The sequence below is a fragment of the Vulpes vulpes genome, chromosome 15, assembly GCF_048418805.1.
Source record: "Vulpes vulpes isolate BD-2025 chromosome 15, VulVul3, whole genome shotgun sequence".
NCBI classification, from domain to species: domain Eukaryota; kingdom Metazoa; phylum Chordata; class Mammalia; order Carnivora; family Canidae; genus Vulpes; species Vulpes vulpes.
In genome coordinates, this window is record NC_132794.1 from 4,431,173 (window position 1) to 4,448,221 (window position 17,049).

Here is a 17,049-nt window from a genome sequence, read left to right on the forward strand (position 1 = left end):
TGAACATTTCTGGGTAACGATCAAGAAGAGTATTTCTGAGGCCTCAACCCCACACGTGACCTCTGTGCCTAGGAGGCAGCTTAGCTGTGGTTCAGGGTGGGACCCGACCAGCTGTTTTCAAGTCCTGGCCCTGTCCCCATGCATTGTGCGACTTTACCAGCTGTGCCTCGGGCTCCTCATCCGTGAAATGGGGGCCATGAATCCTAAAATTTCATCTTCCCTGAGGTCCATCAGTACCTCTAGCAAACTGACCAGAAGGTATGACTTTTCTCCAGGTTGTTGTTGGTTTTTTGGCTTTTTTTTTTTTTTTTAAAAAGAACTAAAATTGTTTGGGGTGCCCGAGTGGCTCAGTCGGTTCGGCGTTCAACTCTTGGTTTCAGCTCAGGTCATGATCTCGGGATTGTGAGATCAAGCCCCGTGTTGGGCTCCACGCCTAGTGGGGAGTCTGTTCCAAGATTCTCCCCCTCTGCACGCCCCCCTCCCTCTCTCAAAAAAAAATAAATCTTGGGCAACCCCTGTGGCCCAGCGGTTTAGCGCCGCCTTCAGCCCAGGGCATGATCCTGGAGACCCAGGATCGAGTCCTGCATCAGGCTCCCCTCATGGAGCCTGCTTCTCCCTCTGCCTGTGTCTCTGCCTCTCTCTCTCTCTCTCTCTGTGCCTCTCATGAATAAATAAATTAAAATCTTAAATAAATAAATAAATAAATAAATAAATCTTTATTAAAAAAAAAGAACTAAAAATCTTTGGAAGATTTTTACACAGGTAATAAATTCTAAATTAAGAGTCCGAAAGTATTTATGTACGTGGCAAACATCATTTCTGGCGACAGAGATCAAATGATGATGGGAATATGCAAAGATATCACCTTTGAAAGACTTCTCTCCATAGGAGTTTCTTACAAAAAAGCAGTTTCTAACCCGGTGTGAAAATATCACCTGAAAGGAACCTGTTTTAATTGTTGATTTTGCTTTTTTCCGGTCTCTGCTCAGCAGCATAGCACTGCCAGCCACTTGTAACCACAGTAAAAGCCAGCAAACCTGGAACAGTGGCTCTCTGGGAAGTGAAAGCATGTAACTCGTCCTCGGAGGTCTTGACCTTTCCAACACAGCAGACCAATAATGTGCTGGAGTCTGCAAACGGCTCCGCGGGCTGTCAGAGAGGAACAGGTGCAGGAGCAGAGGTGGTGATCGCTGCGCTGCAGAGTCATCCGGCTCTGGGGGCCTCGGTCCTGGACAATCTCGAGGAAGAGGCGCCTACACGTGTCTACCTGCTTTGCTAGATGCGTGCTCTCCTCTTTTCTCCACCTGGCTTTCCTCACTTGGAAGCCTTTAAAGATCGCCCTCACTCACTCACAGACACATGGAGTCCCACAGTGTAGATGCATCATGCCCCACAGTGTAGACGTGTGACCCTTCCCTCCGCCAGGCCTCTATGAACATCCGGGTCGTCTCCAACCGTATGCTGGTGCGGGTGGCATCACCATGAATAGCCTTGGGGAAGCTTTTCACAGTTTCCCCCGATGTAACTTTGTGTAAACCCCCAGAAGTGGATTTGTGAGTCAGAGGATAGATGCAGACATGAGTTTACTAGACATTTCCAAACTCCCCTCCATGGCCTTTGAATGACGGGGTAACACTTTAGGAGAACTATCTCTTGTCCTACAACCAACCGCCTTCAAACGTGCTCTGTAAATCATTCTTCCCCATCCTTGAATGAAATCTTGGGCAAAGACTGTATTTTCCCAAAAGCTTTGTGGTAATTCATTTATTTCCGGGCATTAGAAGTCCGGTCCTTTCTAAAGACAAAGCTTAAGTTCAAAGCTTCTCTCGGACATCCACTACCATGGGCCCACCTGAGGCTCAGAAATCCACGGCGGGGAAGGGGAGGCATGGTGTGGGATTTATCTCTGTTTCCCCACCAGACTTACAACAATGCCTGGAACACCAGGGAAGGAAGGGGCGGGGGAAGAATGTGCTCGTCTGAGTTCATGGCTGGTGCTTTCTGGGTGTGGCTGATGTCTGCACACTCAGTCTTCCTCCTGTGGGGTATTCAGTAGGTTCCTGGGAGCCACCTCTCCCCCGCACCATTCCCACCACACAGGGCGCCCACCTGCTCTTGCTGGTGTGGACAAAAGCACTGCCAGCCTGCTGGCCACGGACGCTCCCTCCTTGGCATCTAGAATCTGACAGTGGAACCCAGAGGTCAGCAAGCTTTTTTTATTCTGTTCAGAACCGGACAGTGAAAATCCTAAAGGCTGGCAACACGGTATCTCTCTCAACTCCGCCACTGTAGCATGAAAGCACTCCCAGACCGCCTGTAAACCGGCATAGCTGCATTCCAAGAAAACCCTACGGAAACAGGAGACTTGGTCCATGGGCCTCGGTATGCTGACCCTGGTCTGCCCCATGCAAACGCCTCCCGGTAGTCACCTCCTGCGGGGTCCCCCTTGTGACGGCCAAAGCCTACGTCCCTGTAACAGAGTCCACCTGTGGCCCACTGGAAACAAGCATCTCGCCAGCAACAGCAACAAAGACACTAATAAAACGACTTTTAGACTTGTCCTCCTCTCCCAGGAGATTGCAAGGAGAAGAAAGGAATGATAAATTACCTTAAAGCTTTTTTTTTTTTTTTAATATTAAGCTATTTTTTTCCCCAAAGAGTGATGGTGGCACATCATTTGGAATGTTTCTGGCTGCAAGTAAAAACTAGGTTTCGAGCAGCTCAAACAAGCAGGGATTTTTCTCCACATCAAGACGCGTCTGGAGATAGTTGGTATTGGGTCAGCACCTCGAAGAAAATCGGCATCAGATCACTGCTGCTCCCCCCACCTGTCGCTCAAGGTCAAAGTAGGCTCCCTGGGATGCCTGGGTGGCTCAGCGGTTGAGCGTCTGCCTTTGGCTCAGGGCGTGATCCCGGGGTTCTGGGATCGAGTCCTGCATCAGGCTCCTTGCATGGAGCCTGCTTCTCCCTCTGCCTGTGTCTCTGCCTCTCTGTGTGTGTCTCTCATGAATAAATAAATAAAATCTTTAAAAAAAAAAAAAAAGTTGGCTCCCCGTTCACGGCTTTCATCTGCATCAAAGGCAGGAAAGAGTAGAAAGTATCACCCCAGCCACACCTGCCACCTGTATCAGGAAAAATAAGCTTCCCTGAAACCCTCCAGGAGGCCCCGACCAGGTCCCACTGAGCACCGCCGGGTGCTTCGTCATCACACAGGGCAAAGCTCCAGGCCAGAGTGAAGGCGGCTGGGAAGGTGTATTTCAGCTCAGGTCACGATCTCAGGGTCACAGGACTGAGTCCCACGTTAGAGATTCCTCTGCCCCTCTCTCCCCCCACTCTCTCTAAAATAATAAATAAATTTTTACCAAGAAATGTACTCTACACCCGGCCTACCCATTGCCCTCCACTTGGCCTTTTAACACTTCCTTTTTATTTTTTGTAACTTTTTTTTTTTAAGTAGGCTCCACACCCAACATGGGGCTTGAACTCACCACCCCAAGATCAAGAGTCACATGCTCTACCGACTGAGCCAGCCAGACGCCCCTAACAGTTCCTTTTTAAATACGAACAGTCAGCCAATAATCACTGGTGTGAGACACAGTTCCAGACGAACACCCCAAAAAAAGGACTCAGGGCCAACAGAAATAAGGCAGGAAGAGGAAAGAAATTTTTTTTTTTAAAAAAAGCGTTATTTCCTCAGAGAGATAGCAGACACACAATTCTGAAACGAGAATAAAGTATAACCATGAAAAGGAACATTCAGGGAAAAAAAAAAGTGCTCCTGAAAAGTTAAAGTGCAAGTAAGTGGCAGAAATGAATACGGAGTAGAACCCGGAGACCAAGAGACCCCGAACCAGAAGGCCAATCTCTGGACAACAGGAGGTCCAAAAAGAGAATGGACATTTTACTAGAAAGTTCCTCAGAACTAAACATGTGGAGCTTCTAGATTGAAAAGACCGAATGGAGACGCCCGGGTGGCTCAGTGGTTGAGCGTCTGCCTTCGGCTCAGGGCATGACCCCGGGGTCCTGGGATCGAGTCCTGCATCGGGCTTCCCGCAGGGAGCCTGCTTCTCCCTCTGCCTGTGTCTCTGCCTCTCTCTGTGTCTCTCATGACTAGAAAGAAATAAAAAAAGACAGACAAGACCAAATGCCCAACATTAAAAAACAAAACAAAACCAAAAAACTAAGACACGTTGTTGTGAAATTTCAGAACACCAGCTCTAAGGATATGTCGTACCCGGTGTCTCCCGTAGCTCACCATTTTCCATACGCTTTGTATACAAAGAACCACAAATCACAACTGCATCAGGCTTGTCAAGAGCCTCAGTGGCTAAGAGAATGTTAAGCTCTGCAGGATGCCGGGGGATGCTGGCCAGAGGACCCGGGACTGCGGGGCTCTGGGGCCCGCACACCCTCGTGGGGTCGGGGATCTGAGGTCGCGCAGCCCCCAGCAGCCAGGGGAAACGTGTGCTGCTGCTGCTGCTGCTGCCGCTGCCGCTGCCGCTGCCGGGAGCTCCATGCACAGCTCTGCTGAAGCCGGAATGGAGCATGAGGCCAAGATTTGAGGCTGGGCAGGCCCCTGCCTCCCCACCACCCCCCCAAGGCCTAAACGCCAGTACTAGGATGTTTCAGTTCTCTGGCCGGCAGCATGGCTCATAAACCCAGCACAGTGAGGCGTGTGTTCACCAACCCTGGGATGAGCAGGCCCCGAGCGAGGCACAGCTCAGATGTAGAGGGGAAGGTGAGGCCCACGGGGCTCCACCATCTACAAAGGGCCCATTGCGAGGCCTGCAGCCAGATCAGCCAGCCCCCAGTCTCTTCCACGTGGGCAGAGCGAGCAAGGAGGTCGGGGACCAGAAAGTGCCCCATCCCACAGGGTTGAGAAGCCAAAACGCACCTACGTGTACTGACCAAAGGGCGATAAACAAGCAGCTTACATATTCTACGAATATGCAGGCACCTGGAGGACAAATTCTTGGGCATCAGGAAAATTGTGGATCACACGTGAGTGTCGGTTTAGGGACCTAGGCCACACTGCTCTCGGGCACCGCAGGGCGCCAGGCACGCAAAAGGTATTGAGAGTCTTAGGTTCAGAGCACACGGTCTTCAAAGGAGGTTTTGTGGTTGTTTTTAACCTCAAACATCATCTCCCTTTGCCCCCCAACCATTTCTCTGTCTCTTGCTCGCTGCCCACATCCTCATCTTCTGGGGAAAAAAAAAAAGTTCAAAGTAGAAGTATATCAAGGAAAGTACATTCTGGACTGACTCATCACAGAGGCTCCTGGGAGTTAGATTCTAGAGCACTCTGGGGAGTTAGGATTTTAAAGTAGAGTTTTTTTTTTTTTTTTTAATAAATAAATAAATAAATAAAGTGGGGCTTCGACGTGGTTTTGTGGACGGTGGAAATGATGCCTCTCAAATGCACTCGGTGACAGAGAACATTCCTTCCTTCTCATGCCCTGAGTGTTAGCCTCCCTGTGCCAGCCCCGGCTCCGGCAGGGATTGTTGAGCCAAGAATCTGTGCAGCCGGAGGACCCCGCACGCTGACGGTCGCAGCCCTGGGCCCACACCTGGTGGGAGCAGGGTGGGCGGCGGGGGTGCCCAGTGCCCTTGCCCTGCAGTTGGGACTACCGAGTCCTGTGGCATCCTGTCTCAGATCCTCAGGGGGCCCGTGCCCCGCTGCCCACACCTGCAGCCTCTCCCTGCACGCTTCCCTTGCCTTCTCACTTCACCCCTACACGGGATTCCTGAATGTGCCTCCTGAATAAACCACCCGCTCCCACCCACCCAGGCCTCAGTCTGATGCTGGGAACCCGATGGAAGAGAAGAAGATGCAGTGGGAAGACAGGCAGGGGTCTTCTGGCACCCGCCTCCCCTGGGCACATGGAGCTCAGTTCTTTTTTTTTTTTTTTTTAATAAAGATTTTATTTATTTATTCATGAGAGAGAGAGAGAGGCAGAGACACAGGCAGAGGGAGAAGCAGGCTGCATGCAGGGAGCCAGACGTGGGACTCGATCCCAAGACCCCGGGATCACGTCCTGGGACGAAGGCGGCGCTAAACCCCTGAGCCACCCAGGCGTCCCTCCTTTCCTTTTTTAAAAAGATTTACTTATGCATGAGAGACAGAGAGAGAGAGAGAGAAAGAGGCAGAGACACAGGCAGAGGGAGAAGCAGGCCCCACGCAGGGAGCTTGATGCGGGACTCGATCTCGGGACCTGGGGATCATGGCCTGGGCCAAAGGCAGGTGCTTAACCGCTGAGCCACCCGGGCGTCCCCAGTTCTTTTCAATTCTGAAATTCCCGGCTGACCATATTCAGCTCCTTTCCCCCAACTCTTCACCCCCTACATACACACACACACAGACACATACACACACACACACACACACACACACACACACACAAGCTGCCTCCATAAAGACTTTGTTCAAATAAAATCTAACCCCAAAGCACCATTTTAAAAGAGGAGCTGCTCCCAGAGTTGGCAGGGCAGGTGTGCAGGTGCAGCCCTCACCTGGCCGGCCTCGCCCCGGACCGTGGTTCCCCCCAAGTCCCAAGGCCGGGCCTCCCCTGCTGCTGCTCACGGCCAACTGCCCCTCCTCAGGGAGCAGGGAGCGTCCCTGCCCCCGCCAGGCCGAAGCACCAGCCTGTTTCCACCTGTGCCCACGACCCGGCTGTACTGTCTCTGCAATGACCTGAAACGAAGTCTGCTTTCTTAGAATCTGTCTGGCCAACAAGCACGCAGGTTCTAGAGCATCGAGGACCATGCCCGTCTTTGTTGACTGTTGCATCCCAGGGCCCGGCCCACAGCAGGTGCTCCATAAATGCGCTGAATGAGAAGAAGCACGATGCTGGAATGAGACAGGGCTGTAGGGGCGGCCTGGGTGGCTCAGTTGCTGAGCATCTGCCTTTGGTCCAGGGCACGATCCTGGGGTCCCGGGATCGAGTCCCACATCGAGCTCCCTGCATGGAGCCTGCTTCTCCCTCTGCTTGTGTCTCTGTGTCTCTCGTGAATGAATAAATAAAATCTTAAAAAAAAAAAAAAGACAGGGCTGTAAAGATCAGGGGTGATCCACAGGTGTCCCAGCTGTCCCAGGCCAGATGAGTGATCCCCACGATTTCTGGCCCCTCGCTACTGCTGACATTTGAGACCAGATCATTATTTGTCATGGGGGCAGGGGGTGGGGCAGGGGCTGTCCTGTGCCTTCGAAGGACGCTGAGCAGCTTCTGCTGGAAGCTACGGGCACCATCGAACCTGCAACAACCAAACACGTCTCAGGTCAGTGCCACGTGTCCCCTAGACGGCACAACTTCCTGGGGCGGAGAGCCTCTGAGTCAGACCTACTTGCTGCCCTGTGTCAAAGCTCTCCTCCCAGCCCCACGGGAGAGGACCAGGAAGCAGAGAAAGCCACAGTCACATTTCCTTTTTGCTTAAACAAAAATAACCACCATCCCACTAAGGGGAGGGGCAGCAAACCCAACCTGTGACTGGAAGGAACCATCCCTGACAACTTCCGACGTGTCCTGCCTCGTGCAGAGCCAAGTACACTTTCTAGAGCAGGGCTCCCCAGCTGCTCTGCTGCACCCTCCACCGACCAACAGTGCGGTGGGCACCAAGGGAGCCACTGGACGCCCTGACATGGGCAACCCCCAACCCGGCCGGCCCCCAGGGACACCGGATGTCTGCTGAACCCAGTAACTGAAACGGCAGCACTTTGTATCTATTAGGGGTTTTTTTTGGTTTGTTTTCACTTGGTTTTTCCTCCTAATTCATTTTTATTGATTGATAAATTATTGCTCTGTAACAGAAGGAGATTTTAAAAGGACGCCGTCAGCACACACATACACACACGCCTGGAGAGCACGTTCCCGGGAGAAAACCCGCGCCAGGCTGCCAACCTGCCAAACACAGGGAAGCTTTTGGAACACAATCTGCTTGAGGTAGAGATCTGCTAAAGCCGCGGAGGAAACGCTAACCAAACAACAACATCCAGGAAGAGAAAAGAACCTGCCCATTCCACGCAGGAAACCACCAGGCAGAGAGGAGAACCAGGCCCCTCTCTCTCGTGGCTCCCAAATAACACCCAGGGGCTGGGGCCCGAGGGGGAGCCCGGGCACGTGGTAAAATGCAGATTCTCAGGCCCGGTGCAGACTGTCTCGGCCAGTACATCTGGGCTGGGTCCTGGGAAACTATTTTTAACCAGCTCCACCAGCACCTCCTAGTCCTTCCCAGGCCAGCTGTTTTGGGAATCAGGGCGACAGCTGTGGCCAGTGAGCCAAGCCAGTGGCACCCATCCTCCCCTCCCCACCCCAGCGCGCTGAGCCAGATTCTGCATTTTAACAGAGGCCCAGGTGACGTAATCTGCACCCGACTGCTGAAGATTAGAGCTTTTTTTTTTTTTTAATTTTATTTATTCATGAGAGACACACAGAGAGAGGCAGAGACAGGCAGAGGGAGAAGCAGACTCCATGCAGGGAGCCCGATGTGGGACTCGATCCCAGGACCCCAGGGTCATGCCCTGAGCCAAAGGCAGATGCTCAACCGCTGAGCCACCTGGGCGCCCCCAAAATTAGAGCTTTGGAAAGCACTCAGAACGAAAGCAGATTGTAACCACTGAGCGTTAGAGACCGCGAAGGGCTATCAGGCCATCTGGCCAAATCTCCTAATGGACAGCTCATGAACTGAGGCGCCAAGAGGTTTGTCCCACACCAACCACTCAACAAGCAGCACCTCTAGGATCAGCACCCAATCCCCAAACGACTGCACAGCTCCGCTGGCTTCCCAACAACTTGTCCACCCAGCGCTTATGGTTTCCAGGGTGCAGCCTGCTGCAGTGAGGCTTCTGGAATCCACACTCACCTTCCCGGAGCGGCAGTTCCCCTTCCTGTGAGCATCCTGATTGTCCCAACCTCTCTGCTATCTGGAAAATTTTTTGATTCACTATTTTCCACCTTTCGTCCCCCCACGGCACCAGTCTCTGAGGGGCTGGCTTGTGGGCTGGGTTTTTGGGGTTTTGCAGTGTTGTGTTTTTTTTGTTTGTTTGTTCTTTTTTTTTTTTGTTTCCTGCAGGGGGTTTGCACGGCTGGCGAACTGAAATAGTTCCCTGCTTAATGCCAATAAAGCCATTTATCCAGTGCAGGCTTCGGAGGGGCTCCGCAGTAGAAGCACGTTAGCGAGGCCAGGTATAAATCCTCCTGCTGGGCCATTCTCGGTCTAGTGTGAAATGGAAGGAGAGAGGCTTCCCACTGCCCTTTATGGCTCCCCCGAATGATGAAGCTGGCCCAGGGCAGCACCCGCTTTACTCTTCAGACAGTCCTCTTTATCTTCTGAAAATGGCAGTGCTGAGACCGTGTATTTCCAGGTACAGCTATATGATGCGCCATATAAAAAAATCCAAGAACATCCAGCCTGAGACCCGGGTCGGCTAGCAGGCATAACTCATGCACAAACCTACGAGTTTTATTTCTTTAATGCGGTTACACCAGTTCTGTTTCTTTAATACGTTACACCAAGAGTGATTTTTTTTTTCCCTCTTCCAGGATCCCAAGAGCAAAAAGAAGCAACTGAGTAGCAACAGGCAATAGTCCGTTTGGGCCAGAAGAGGATGGAGGGGCGCCAACTGACAGGCAACCCAACCGTGCATCACACACACAGTCTCCAAGGCTCGGGAACCTAGCCCAGGATACGGGGCACCCACCCTCACTCACATTTCACCCGTAAATACATTTACACCAAGTCACAGAGGCAGGCTAGGCCGTCCACCTGCCTCCCAGCTGCGTTATGTTTCCACACAGCATCCGCTGTCACTAACGCACAGTAAGCCCCAGGATCACATCAAGCCCAGGCTGGGCCAGAAGAACGGAGCGAGCAGAGGAATCATGACATATGGCAATGGAGCCAAGTGTGAGCAGAAGCCCCACCGCTGGTCAAAAAGGGAGGATCTTGGGTTGGCGACAGAAGCGTCCATCATCACACTGGACCCGCCACCTACTCCTGCTGCACCCTGCGTGGGGCTGGGGCAAAAGTCAGCAGCCACCAGCCCTGACCTTCAGCCTACGAGGGCCCTGAATCCAGGGACCAAAGGCCTGACCTGCTCCATCATTCAGGGTCGGTGCTATGAAATAAAGCCCAAGGCACGCTGCCTGGCTCCAGCAGGACAGGACAACACAGCCTTGAAATTTCTGTCCCCGGGTCCAGCACGGCAGGTATTACCACGTGGAGACATCACTCATCACGAGAGCCAACCGTAACCTCTCCTCCTTTTGGTTTTTAGTTAGGAGAAGCCAGCAATGGCTGAGGAGGAGATGGGAAGCCTCAAGGAAGTCATGCCCACCTGTCTTCAATAAAGGAAATCAGAAGTCAAGAAAGTGCTGGATAGGACTAGAAGTACTGGAGGTGTGAATTCTGTATCAAAAATACTCAATAAAGAGGGGTGACGGATGCCTCACAGTGTCTTTGCTTTTTTTTTTTTAAGAATTTATTTATTTGACGGGGAGAGTGCACAAAGGAGGAGGGGCAGAGGGAGACAAAGAAGCAGACTCCCCACTAAGCAGAGAGTCGACGCAGAACTCGATCCCAGGACCCTGAGCCAAAGACAGACGCTTCACCGACTGAGCCACCCAGGTGCCCCACCTTACAGAGTCTTTAAAACACAAAATACACATTTTCAGGCCATCTACATCTCTGTTGTTCCCAACGTATTTGCCAGTCGCAGATATTTAAAACACCAGTGACCCGAGCTTGCGCAAATGGATTTTTGCTGAAGTTATTTTTAAAATTTTTTAAAAAGATTTTATTTATTTATTTATGAGAGACACAGAGAGAGAGAGAGAGAGGCAGAGACACAGGCAGAGGAAGAAGCAGGCTCCACGCAGGGATCCCGATGTGAGACTCGATCCCAGGACCCCAGGATCACACCCTGAGCCAAAGGCAGACACTCAACTGCAGAGCCACCCAGGCGTCCCAACTTTTGCTCAAGTTAGGCGGTGATTCTGGCAATTTGAGAATTTGTGTAACATGACAAGAAATGTCTTTTTTTTTTTTTTGACAAGAAATGTCTTAAAAATGTTAAGCAATTACTCTCTAGTGAGGAAACTGACACAGAGACACAGAGAAGACTCTGAACCCCTCCTTGCCTCCTTCTCCCACCCCGTCCCCTCCTCGTGCACTGGCTTCTTGCAGGCTCCACATTGACACAGCACCAAAACCACCATCTGCTACCGCCTTTAATGAAAATTAGACTTGAATTCCAAATTAAAATTGTCGGCAATTAAAAGATGGGATAGAATGAAAGAAAAGAAAATCCACAGAACGATAAACTTAGAATGAACTTGTGGGTTAAAAAACTATAGTCCCCCCCACAGAAAATATGTTGAAATCCAGGGTGTTTGGGTGGCTTAGTCCAGCTCAGTGCTTAAGATTCTCTCTCTCTAAATAAATCACTTTTTTTGGATTGATTGATTTGCGGGGGGGGGGGGGGGGGGGGTAGAGGGAGAGGGAGAGAATCTATAGCAGACTCCCCACTGAGCAGGGAACCCCATGTGGGGCTCGATCTCACGACTCTGAGATCATGTCCTGAGCTGAAACCAGAGTCAGACGCTTAACTAACTGAGCCACCCAGGTGCCCCTAAAGTAAATACATCTTTAAAAAAAAAAACGTGTTGAAACCCTTTAACCCATCTGTCCTTACAGACATAATGAAGCTAAGATAACGTCAGACCGGATCAAGGTGAAACCCCCCTCATCCAATTACTGGCATCATTCTAAGAAGCAGCAGATTTGCACCTAGACACACACACACGAGGGGGATCTTCACTTGAAGGCAGACGCAGAGATTGCAGAGATGCAGCCTAGAGCCAAAGAGCAGGGAAGACTTACAGGCAGCCACCAGAAGCTGGAAGAGGCGTCAGAGGGAACAGGACCCTGCCAACATCTTACTCTGGATGGCTGACCTCCAAAACTGCAGGAGAATACGTTTCTGTTTTAAGTCACCTGGTTTGTGGTGATCTGTGACACCAGCCACTGGAACCTAAGCTCAAAAGATCACCAGGCAATAAGGGAAGGGCAGCACACGGCAGCTGATCACCTGTCCACGGCCACCCGTGTAATGCCACCAGCATCCTGGACGCTTCCCGCCACACCCAAGTCATCCACAGGTAAATGAAAACGGTTTTGTTTTGTTTCATAACAAGTGCACAAGTGCTCAGATTGCAGAACGGAGCAGACCCCACTGACCGATACCCCAGCTCGGCCTCTCACCAAAGGGGACCTGGGACAGATGACTGGGCCTCTCCGCACCTTGCTCTCTCCCTCTGACAGTCAGGTCGAGTAACTTAGACGTCCTTACCAAGGCTGTCTGCAGGAGTAAAGGAGGTGATCTGTGCAAAATGCTTAGCATGGTGCCCACCATCCAGTGAGCCTGAAATAAAGGTGAGCTATTAATTTTTTTTTGAGCTATTAATATTAACGGTTGTTAGTGACTTCTCAGAACGTCCCCCCTAAAGTGCTTTGAGCAGATGCCTCGGCCTGGCCTTGCCGCCTTCCGAAGGAGGACTTGGATCTTGAATTCCTCCACTCAAGCTCAGGAGCCGCTCACAAGAGCTGGTGGGAACCTCGCTTTGCCTTTCTTATTCTTTGGACCCCAGAAATCTTTCCCATTGTCCTTAGTATTTCCCATCTCACTGTGTTCCATCAAATACATTCTCGGTGCTCATCGTCTTCCTTTTTCCAGCCTCGCCTGCAGTGAGCTTCATGTAATTTAGGGACACTGGATTGCTTATTCTAAAAAAGACAAACTCCTAAATTGCATATACTTGGCACATATTTTCAATCCCAAGTCTTCCAAACAATTGTGTACTAAGAAGTGGTAAGCCAAGGCGCCATGATTAAAATGTGAGTCCCAAAATAATTTCTTAGCTCCTCACACTCGAATGTTTAAATATGAAAATCGTGTTGCTGTCTGTTTCATCCATATTAGCGGAGACGACAGAAAAATCTTTCAACAGAAACCCCTAAGGCCTCTTTTGAGGCCATTACAAGGTATAGAGCTGCAGACCCATAGCATCTCCAGTTGGATTTATTGTGTCAGGGTGAAAGCCTTTTTTTTTAAATAATGGAAATTGCTATAATTATAATCACTTTAGAACACCATTATTATTATTAATAAGACCAAATTGCATGGTTCAAGCGGATGCTGGTTCTCTACTGTTAGAAAGGAGTCACGTGATGGTATCAAACACCTGGCACTCATCTCCATGCCAACGTGGTCCTGCTCTTGCTCAGGCTTCGGGGCAGATGCCTGTGATGTCTTCAACAGTGTCATGCAGAACGACGGACCCCCGGTTCTTGATTAAAGCATCCAGGGAAACAAGCACATGTCCAACAGCTGGCTTTCCCATGGGAGAGCAGGGATCTGTATGGCTCTGGTTCTGACTGACCACTCTCTATTCCACGCATATCTGTATCCAACCATTCATTATGTCCCTGACACGTTGGGGTTGAAGATCCAGGGACCTCTGGCTGGACAGGGTAGTTGAAGGCCCCCCCCAAAAAAATTTTTTTAAGGGAAAAATAGGGGCACCTGAGTGGCTCAGTGGGTTAAGCATCTGCCTTCAGCTTCGATCATGATCCCAGGGTCCTGGGATAGAGCCCAGTGCCTGGCTCCCTGCTCAGTGGGGAATCTGCTTTTCCCTCCTCTTCCCACTCATCTCTCTCTTCCAAGTAAATAAATCTTTTAAAAATTTTAAATAAAGGCAAAAGAAAAGAAAAGGAGGATGGAAAGGTAACTTGGAACTTGGCTTCTGGAGTCTAGCTACCTGGGGTGGATTCCTGGTGCTCCCTCTTTCTTATCCAACTGTTCCCTGGGTCAGTCATTCAACGTCTCTAAGCTTCTTTTCCCATCCCCTAAAGGGGTATCAGAGCCAGTGAGGTGGTTGTGAGGATCCCCAAGGAGAGCACACATGGGAGCACACAGCACGGTGCCTGCCACGAGGGGAGCCCTCCACACCATCTAGGACTATCACTTCTCCAAAAATTCTTGGTTATTTAATGCCTAAATTTACAATTTCAGTTTTCTCTCCACCTAAGCATGTTTTATTTTAGGCTTAGGAGAATCAGCAGAGAATAAATGCATAACTCTTGGCCATTAATAGAGCGGGAAACCTCAGTACAGAGTTCAGAAGTCACCCCGGGGCCTGCTGCAGACACCCTGCTGGTGGTCAGAGACATCTCAGGAGCAGACAGGGAAGAAACGAATCCCGGTGCACTTGTCACTAACACCTTAGAGTTTATAGTAGGCATTTGGAAAGATCGTACACACGGATTTTGCTATAAAACAGCTTATTACTAAATCAGGCCAAGAAGGAGGAACAGAATATTTCATTCCCCGTCAAATGTAAAAATTAAATCTGGATTGTTAAAAACAGCCTTCCCTGGAAACATGCTCATCTTTAACTGTGAAATAACCTTGAATGAACTACTTCCTTGGCCAAGGTAAAGATACAAGCACGAGGCATCCAATACGTTTCCTGTTAATTAAACTTCATCATTTTAAAGTAAAGGTCACTGGGGTACCTGGGTAGAGCAACAGACTCTCGATCCCCGGGAGCTGAGTTCAAGCCCCATGGTGGGCCTAGAGCGTACTTACAAGACTAATAAAGTAAAGGTCACTGGCTTAATTAATAAAGAAAAGCTAATATTTATGAAAGCTTTTTTTTTTTTTTTGAGAGCCCAAGAGAAATCTTTTTTTCTCTCCTCACCGCCCCCCCCCCCCTGCATTTTTCTCAAGGCTTGTCTTCCCTTCCCCCGTTCTGTGGGGGGGAAACAGACATCAAGGACCCCTTTTATCCCAGCACCCAACCACCCACATCTTTACTTTTGCACAAAGACTTCCCTTCCACTCAAAAACTCACAAGAGCTCTTCCCCTCCAGGCACATTTCCGGTTCCCAAAAGATCATCCTTAGACCACAGAGGAGGTTCATCCTCAAAACCTTGTGAAATCTTGGGAAGGCCCAAGGAACAAGGCTCTCACCCCCAGCGCGTGGCTCCACGTGGTGGATCTAACCAAGCGCCCACCTCTGGGGCCAGGCTAAGCTGGCTCAGCTGACTCCTTGCCTCTCCCTGCCCATCATCCTCCCTGGAAGGCCAGGCAGGGACAAGGCTTAGCTGAAAGGCAACCAGCCCTAAAGTTCAGAGCAGAACACATTTCTGAAGGTCTTTTTTTTTTCCCTCTCTCCCTCTTTTCTTTTGAAACTAATTAAGCAAGTATAGAAGTTATTCAGTAGCGTTTCTTTTTTTAAAAGAATTAGCATGGCGCGCCTTTCCTCTTAAGAAAGCCTTGAATAATTAGAATTACACCAAAGTCATGAGTATGTTCTATTTAGGGCAGAATCATAGCTGGATTCAAACCCAAATGACAACGTTAAAAAAAAAAAAAACAAAAAAAAAATAAGTATCCTGAGACTGTACTCAATTGATAGGAAAAACCTGACTTCAGATCGCGCTTGGATCAGGTCGGTGGAAGGAGGAGGGGGAAGCCAAATCGACTCCTGTTATTTTGTTTCAGATGCCAGAGCCTGGGGCCATCAGCTTCTTGCTCCTCCAGAAAGTGCGAATAAGTGGAAATTAGATTAAGATACAAAGAAAAAGCTGCTGGGCTTGGCTTTCCCTCGGTCACCGGGAGGCCACTGGGTCCCCGGAAGCCTCGCTCGGTCCCTGCTTTTTCCTGCGGGAGCCTGAGCGCATTTAGTACATTCCACGCACACGTGTGCAGACGCCGGGCTCGGTGCGGAGAGGCCGGGCGGGCGCGCGGGAGCACGAGCCGACTCCGGGAGAGGAGAGCCGCGCGGCCCCCGCGCCCGCAGCCGGGAACCGGGGCGCACGGGCTGCCCGCGGGGCTCGCGCTCCAAGCCCCCCGCGCGCGCCGCGCCCCCGCGCCCACCCCCCGGCGCCCGGGGGCCGCTGCGCAGCGCCCAGAGGCAGCACCGAGGCAGCACCCGCGCCCCAGGGCGAGCCCCGGGGAGCCCCGGCAGCGCGCGCAACGCCCGCTCCCCGCGCGCGGGAGGGGAGGACCCACAAGTTCTCCAACACTCGCGCACACCCTCGGCGCGCGGCGCCGCGCTCCGGGCCCGGCGGGGCCCCTCGGCGCCCCCCCACGCTGCTGCGCCGCCGGGGTGCCGGGGCGACCCCGCTCCCCTAGCCCCGGAGGAGCCCCGGAGGAGCCCCGGAGGAGCCCGGAGGAGCCCCGAGGGAGGAGCCGCGGGGCGCGCGCGCCGGTGCCCGCCCACCTACCCTCTGCGGGGGGGTCCCGATGAGCATCTCCAGGTAGTAGCCGCGGCCCGAGTCCCCCTGCAGGTTGTCCACCATGGCCAAGAAGTTGGCGGCGCCGCCCGCGGGCTCCAGGGCGAGCGCCAGGCCGTCGGCGCGGGGCGCGGCGGGGGTCCCGGGCCCGGGGGTGGGCGCGGCCACGCGGAGGGGCAGCGTGAGGGGCGCGGGCGCGGGCGCCGGGGCCGCGCGCAGGAGCCACTGGGCCAGCAGCGGCAGCAGCAGCAGCGCCCCGGCCTGCGCGCCCATGCCCGCGGCGGGGCCCGGGGGGCGCGCCCGGCCCGGCGGGGCCCGTCCCGTCCGGCGGCGGCGGCGGCGGCGGCGGTGGCGGCGCGGCGCGGGGCTGCGGGCAGGGCTGGGCGCGCACCGGGCGGCGGCGGCGGCTGGGAGGAGCGCGGCGGGCGGAGGCCCGGGGGGGCGGGAGGAGGCGCCGGAGCCGGAGCCGCCCCAGCCCGCGCCGCCAACTTGAGCAAGTTGGTCGCCGCTGCCCCCTCTGGCGGGCGGCGGCTGCCCCGCAGGGCCCGGGCCCCTCCCCCGCGGCCAAGGTCACCGCGGCGCGCGGGGTCCCCCGGGGCGCCCCGGGCCGCGCCCCTTCCCCGGGAAACTCGGGGCCCGGCTCCCCTCGGAACGCGCCCCGCGGCCGCGGCCAACGGATGTGACGAGGCTCGTCTGATACCAGGGGAAAGTTTCGGGATCGCTTAAAGGGGCAGCGAGGGCCGGCGCCCCGCGCG

The 17,049-nt window shown here is 52.7% G+C and overlaps 1 protein-coding gene across 1 annotated transcript in view; it reads right to left on the reverse strand.

Annotated features, from left to right (window-relative positions):
• Positions 1-16,773, reverse strand: part of BACE2 (beta-secretase 2) — an 84,106-nt gene extending 67,333 nt beyond the window's left edge. The window contains exon 1 of the mRNA XM_025983356.2: positions 16,286-16,773. Within this exon, the coding sequence (XP_025839141.2) occupies positions 16,286-16,567 (282 nt within the window). The 5' untranslated portion in view covers positions 16,568-16,773. The remainder of the gene's footprint in view (positions 1-16,285) is intronic.
• Positions 16,774-17,049: the final 276 nt, after the last annotated feature.